Below are 7,500 nucleotides of genomic sequence, written 5' to 3' on the forward strand. Positions count from 1 at the left end.
GTTTTTTTTTTTTATATATAAATCTTTTACCTTTGAGCATTATTATCTAAAATTAGTAACAAACGGTTTTTCTTTTTTAGTTTTCTTTATGTATATATATATATATATATAATATATATATATATATATATAGACATATATATATATATGTATATATATAATATATATATATATATATATAATAAGTAGGCATACGGCACTTGCATAAGCACACAAATTACGCGTATTTGCGGTTGACTTTTTTTTTCTGCATGATATTTAATGAGTGCAACTAACTATGAGAATAAGAACGTCATTGTGTAGTTAGCGTCTGATTTACTGGTATCTCGAGGAGAAAAGAGAATAGGACGAATTCGATTTTATACAGATTCGTAATTCTTTATCTTTAATTTCATATTTCTTTGGGAGAAACAATACTTTCTTCATTCGTGGTTTCAATTTCAGATATTAAAAAACTAACGTAGTCCTTGACAAGATGCGCGGGACTTTTGAAAAATGAAAACTGTCAAAGAACTTTTTCATGATTTTTAAACGCAAAAATGCGTGATAATGTTTCTTTCTTTTTATGGAAGATGGATGGGAGGAGTTAATTTAATCCTGGTAATCATTTATTTGAATAAATTTAACGCGAAACTTTAGAATTATGTTTAAAAATTTTTAAACTCTTTTCTCTTACGCCAGTGAATTAGAAATGCTAACTTTGCAAAGACAGTGAAGATCTTGTAGGATTATGTACTTTGGTCCGTGGAAAGTTTAAACGTTAGTAACATTAATTAATTAAACAACTAATTAGCGTTCCTATCACCTAGAGGTGTTCTTGTTTCATTCTTTTTCTCCCAATTTTTTTTTTTGTTTCTCTTTTCTTTCCGTATAACCTACAACAACGTGAAGTTTATAAACGTAGATTATGTTTGTCGTCTTACTCGACATTGCTGTTTGCTTTAAAGTATTTACGTCTTATTTCATTGCAAAATATTGCTTCCCATTGTTGTTGCCGTGTTTTTATTTATTTATTTATTTATTTATTTTTTTTTTTTTTTACGCAACGCTTATCGTATTTTTTCTTTCCTTTTCTTTTCCTTTTTTTTTTTTTTTTCGTTTTTTTCTGGTTTAATCAGACATTATTTCGGTCGCTTCGATATTTCTTGAAAAATTACGAATATTATTTAACACAGATTCATGCTTTTCTTTGCTTTTCTTTCTTTCTTTTTTTTTTTTTTCTTTTTTTTTTCCTATTTCTTTTTTTTTTTTATTTATTTCATACGGGAGTTGTAATATATTTAAATAATATTATATTATCGCATACTCCACGAACAATTGCTGATTTTTTTTTTCTAATTTTACGCGTTGCATATTTCGCTGAAATCGTTCGACGTTGATCGTTTATCATCGGTTTTATAATCCCTTTCTTAACGTTTTTTTTTCTCTCTCTCTCTCTCTCTCACTCTCTTTTTTTTTCTTTTTTCTTATTGTTTAACTCGGCGAAACTCTCGTTCTACGCAATATTCGTTGTGTCGATTTATAGCAATTAAATTTTTAATTTTGTTCGCTCGCTCGCTCGCTCGCTCGCGCGCGCGCATATTTTCGTATAACTTGTGTCATTCATCAGTGCCATTGTTTGTTTGTTTGTTTCGACAAATCGAGTCAATATATAAGTTACATTTTTCTTTTACGTTATTTTTCCTTTTCTTTTCTTTCCTTATTTCAATTTTTGTCTTTCATTCTTTTTTTTTTTTTTTTCTTTTTTTTTCCTTTAATCTATAATATATTAATATCAACGTTCCTACTGCAAATATTCCGTTCGAATTTTTTCAATCCTGGAACTCGATACATCTCCGAAAGAGTATTTTATTTTCATAAAGCTTAATTATTAACGAGTTAATAACGTTAGAATTTATACGGTATCTCTCGCTCGCGAAATTAAAAGCATCTAAGAATTATCGAGATATATCGCGCGTAGCTCTGCTTTGACAATTTTTTTTTTTTTTTTTAAGAATTTTTAATATACAATAAGGTACCGAGGCGAATTAATATATGTGTGTATGCGTATGTATATATATATATATATATATATATATATATATATATATATATATACATACATACATATACATACATAATATGTATAAGCATATAAAAGAGCAGATAATCGACCGATCGATATCTTCGATCTTTTTTGTTACTTTTTTTGCACGAGCGATCGACCGCCATCTTTTTTTCGATCATCTCTCTCTCTCTCTCTCTCTCTCTCTCTCTCTCTCTCTCTGTCTATGTTTATCTTACTCCTTTTATTTTCAGCCAATACGCTATATAATTTTACATATATATATATATATATATATATATATATATGTAAAACATACACATATATATATATACATATCGCCTATGAATTATTTATTTATTTACATGTATACGTATAACGTCGTAGTTAACTTACTAAGATTTACGAGAAACGAAGATTAACAGATAACGAGAAAAGAAAAAATTTGTCTTATTATTCTAATTTCATTTCATTTAAATTCAGAAGTAAATTTAGAAGCAAGAAATACACGCTTACGCGAATAGTCGAGTTTTATCGCACGTCGTTGACGAATCCTCTCGATTCTCGTCTAATCATCATAATTATCATATTATTGGCGCAGCGTATCGTCTTTAAAACAATGAATCTGTGCTTCGAACTTAATCGTATCTGGCAGTGCTTAAAAATATACGTATATATATATATATATATATATATCTTTATACATGTACGTATGTGTAATCTATATATGTATTTACGTATGTTCGTATGATGCGGACGTTTGAGAAGATTTTTCGAAATTTCGTAAAGCGATCAATATTAATTTAATACGAGAAAGTTACCGTAAGATTTCGAAAAAATTCAGATGGATGAAAAAAGCCGTTTTTTCCCATATATATATATATATATATATATATATATATATATGCCTTTACTATATCTTTAAAAAGTACATTCACCTTTTGCGAATCATCGAACGTTCAAATATCGCGCCATAACTCGTCAAATTCTAACGTAGTAAAATTTCTTTAATGTCAGTATCAGAAGATAGATGGCAGGACCTGATTAGTCGATTCATTGACATCAAGATTTAAAGGATGGAAAAAAAAAGTAAAGAAATAGTAGGTTAGAATTTGCGAGTTTTACTTTAAACGAACATCATTTTTTCTTCTTCTTTTTCTTTCTTCGTCGTTCTCCTTTTTTTTTTTTGTTCTCTCTCGTTTCTTTTTTACGAACATCCTTTTACAAAAATTACAATTGCGGCGCGCGCGCGTGTTGCATTATCTCTTTCTCTATTCTCCCTCTTTCTCTTTCTCTCTCTCTCTCTCTATATATATATATATATATATCGTACAATTATCAAGTAAGTTTTACGATAATGATCGTTAATAACTCCCTTGATGGTTCACTTTTTACTACGTGTCTTTTTTCTTTTTCACTATTTCTTCTTTTATTACTCTTCCTTTTCTTCGCTTGGTCTGCAGAGTATTATATATATATATATATATATATATATATATATATATATATACATAATACATATATATATATACATATATATTGCTTGCGATTATTAGTAAAAATTGTATACGCGTTATAGAGCATATCATCATCATTTGTTAATCATTTCACCCGTAGTGTCGATAATGCTGGCGATAATATACGTAATAATAGTGATAAGGTAGCAGTAGTAATAATAGTAATAGTAATAGTAACAGTGGTAATATTAATAGTAATAATAATAATAATAAATAAATAAATAAATAAATAAATAAATAAATAAATAAATAAATAAATAATAATTATCATTATAATAACAATAATAATAATCATAATAATAATATCGGTAGAGTATGCGTTAGGAGAAGTAGTCCCTGGCAATATTTTTTTATATTTATAATATATATATATATATTATAAATATATATTATATAACGGCTCGATCGAGAGCTTCTCTCGTTTGACAAGAGGAATTCTTTCGTCATTTTTTCTTTTGCTTTTCATTTTTGTTCTTCGTTATATCTTTCGACTTTTTTTCAAACGACAAATAATTTTTTAGTACGCGATGTATAAGAGAGGACGATGTAATTATATATATATATATATTCGATAATTCGCTTGGCATTGGCAAATCGCGAATATATTTTTATTATTATATTTATATTTATATATATATATATATATATATATATATATGTGTGTGTGTGTGTATATGTATATTGTTAAGTATTTTACATCTTAATACAATTTGATTCGTTCGATTTCTAAAGATAACAAGCACGTCGTTCGCTTCGTTGAGGATAGGCAATTACAGTCTATTTAAATGAGTTGGATTGTTAAACAAATGTTAAAGAAAAAAGGAAAAAAAAAAAAAAAAAGAAGAAAGAAAGAAAAAGGGAAAAGGAAAAAATAAGAAATAAGCAAAAAAAAGTGGAAGAGGAAGAAGAAGAGAATGGATTATCCACCATCATCACCTGCAGATCACGTTTCTTCGGACGAACAGGGGAGTGCTTTTAAGAGTGCTATCACAATATTGCGTATGTATGTGTTTCTTATGTTTGTGTGTTTGTTCGTGTTTATCTTTGCGAGAGAATGAAAGAGAAAGAGTAAGAGAGTAAGAGAGAGAGAGAGAGAAAGAGAGGAAGAAAAAGAGAGAAAGCAAAGTCTTTCGTCGCTAGACACTTTTTCTTCTTCTTCCTCCCCTTTCTCCTCCCTCCTCCTCCTCCTCCTCCTCCTCTTCATCTTACTCTTCTTTCTTAATTCTTTTTGTTTTTTTTTCAACCCTTCGCACTGTTTCTTTTCTTTTTTTTTACTTTTCCCTTTCTATTTTCGGACTCACAATTTGGTCGGACATCATAATATGATTACGAACAACACATGCTTGTTGCTCATATATACATCGAAAGGCGTCCTCCTGTTAAACGAGAGAGAGAGAGAGAGAGAGAGAGAGAGAGAGAGAGAGAGAGAGAGAGAGAGAGAAAGAGATAGAGATGATGCTTAACAACAGACGATATATAAATATCGTCATCGTTTACATAGTAATCGTAATCATAATCGTAATTGTAATCGTAATCGTAATCGTAATCGTAATTGTAATCTTGAGCATTGTCGGCATTATCTATCGTCGTCATTATTATTTATTAACGATCGAAGAATTTCATTGATCTCTTCGATCCTTCGTCGTCAATTGATCGTGTATGTCCATTCATCAATGCTGCTCTACGAGCTGCCCTTGTAATGGATGAAGAAGAACGTAAGGAACATGAAGTAGGCGACTGGGAAGGTAATCCTCGCTATAACATCGATCGTTTTAGCAACTCTTATAGGATGCGGTGGTTCTTTCTTTCGTATCTGTAATATGGGAAATTAATTTATTTAGAATGTTCTATCGTTAATTTCTCGAATATTTTATTCGACGCTAAGAAGATATTAAAATATTAAATAAAGAATAGGGTGGAAGATATTTCTTCTTTTTTTTTTCTTTTTTTTTTTTTTTTTCTTCTTCTTTTTTCCTCGATCGATAAAGATTTTACAAGAGTTAAGTTTCAATTATACGTAAATCATTACGTTATCATTGTTATATTAGATATTAATAATAATAATTGTAATAATTCTTAATACTCGTTGATCAATTCAATATTATTAGGTTGGAAACTATGAAACGGGCGTTTAATGAAAATAAATAACTAAACAAAAACGCCCGTTTCATAGTTTCCAACCTAATATATGATATATATATATATATATTTTATATTATAAAATTTCCATCATATTTTACATTATATCCATGATATAATGATAATAATTGTAATGAAATATTCTTTTTGTTTTTTCATTAAAAATTTATCGTTTCATTGAGTTTAAAAAAAAAGAAAAAAAAAAAACAAAAAAAGAGAAAAAAAGAGAAAAAAGAAATAGAGAGATAGAGAGAATTCTAAGATCTAATTAACGATGATCATACCTCAGCTGTGCATCCGTTGGTGGCCGTGTGCGTGCAAGGATTTGGGCCACAATTGGTACAAGTAACGATCTCGTTCGGTCCCGTTCCACCACCAGTTGGAGGTCCACCCTCTCGCTTCTTTTTACCCTGCGACAGGGTCTCCGTAGAAGAAAACTTATATTCTCATTGGCCGCAGCTCATTTTAAGCAAGCAACGATCCATTTTAATTCTCTATCTTTTTCTCTCCTCTCTTTCTCTCTCTCTCTCTCTCTATCTATCTATCTATCTATCTATTTATCTCTCTCTTTCCCTTTCTTTTCTTTTTTTTATTCACTGATCGCAAATTTTTACAAAAGATCTTTATCTCGAAACGACGAGATAAATTGTAAGTTCGTCATGAGATCGATATCGAAATGGAATAATTGACTAACTTTGTTAGTTCGGAAAAAACAATGAGTGAGAGAGAGAGAGAGAGAGAGAGGGGGGGGACAGAGAGAGAGAGAGAAAGAGCGAGGGAGAAAGAGAAAGAGAGAAAGAGCGAGCGAAAGAGGGAGAAAGGAACGAGGGGATGAACGTGAAGCTCTTTGATTAAGCGTTGAAAATATAAAAGAGCGTTCGAAACTCTTCTTGAATTGAAAAGTTCATTCGAGTGAATACACACGAACGATTTAATCGAATAAGTGGATCGTTGCTCTTTATTTTATATACGTATGTATGTATGTACAAACGCTTATAAAAACGTATATATCGTATGAAATATCATTTGATTTGATATCAATACAAATAGATATGAATATTTATCTATATATGTAAATTTATATATTGTTTGTGAAGAAAGTTGAAGTACGATTTAAAAAATTTTTTTATATATAAATTGCAAGTCTAAATCAAAATGAAAACGTGAATATATAAATATGAAATTCATACGTTTATACGTTATTATATATAACTCTAGAAGAATGTTCCTTTTGTGCCTTTGCGTATTATAATATTTGAATTACATGCCGTATATAACATCTACCGTCATACACATGTCGTCACACATCGGACCTATATATTCTACATAAATATATATATATATATATATATTTTTTTTTTTTCCTTATCAAAAATATTTCTTTCTTTTTTCATCTGTCGAAACGTTTTTGACATATAAAAATTTATCTCAACGTAGTACTGATTTCGATAAAAAATTTCAAACGATCGAAAGTTAAATGAAATACATAATTAAAAATATAACTAAAAAATATACACATGGCATATACGCGAGCACGTGCATACATTTGTATATACACACACGCATACATACTCGATCATTCATATCACACACACGCATACATACTCGATCATTCATATCACACACACACACACACACACACACTCATATACACATAGAAATACACGTGACGCGTATATATATGTATATCCTGTTATGTATCTCTATATTTTTGCTGTGCATTTAAATCGAAGAATTTAATCACGAAATTTTCAGAATTCACAGCCGTTCTTTGACAACGATTATTTGCGAAAATATTTC

At 29.4% G+C, this 7,500-nt stretch overlaps 1 protein-coding gene across 27 annotated transcripts in view; it reads right to left on the reverse strand.

Moving 5' to 3' along the window:
- Positions 1–4,779: 4,779 nt before the first annotated feature.
- LOC124426049 (glutamate-gated chloride channel) overlaps positions 4,780–7,500 on the reverse strand; it is a 100,205-nt gene continuing 97,484 nt past the window's right edge. For 13 of the 27 annotated variants that reach the window (XM_046967276.1, XM_046967275.1, XM_046967271.1 and 10 more), the window contains 2 exons: positions 5,985–6,122; positions 4,780–5,374 (listed from right to left, as the gene is read on the reverse strand). In XM_046967276.1, coding sequence (XP_046823232.1) covers positions 5,243–5,374; positions 5,985–6,122 — 270 coding nt within the window. In that variant the 3' untranslated portion in view covers positions 4,780–5,242. Of the gene's footprint in view, positions 5,375–5,984; positions 6,138–7,500 lie in introns of all 27 variants that reach the window. The other 14 variants (XM_046967280.1, XM_046967281.1, XM_046967285.1 and 11 more) reach the window with 3 other exon arrangements.

This window comes from Vespa crabro, chromosome 8 (genome assembly GCF_910589235.1).
Source record: "Vespa crabro chromosome 8, iyVesCrab1.2, whole genome shotgun sequence".
NCBI classification, from domain to species: Eukaryota; Metazoa; Arthropoda; class Insecta; order Hymenoptera; family Vespidae; genus Vespa; species Vespa crabro.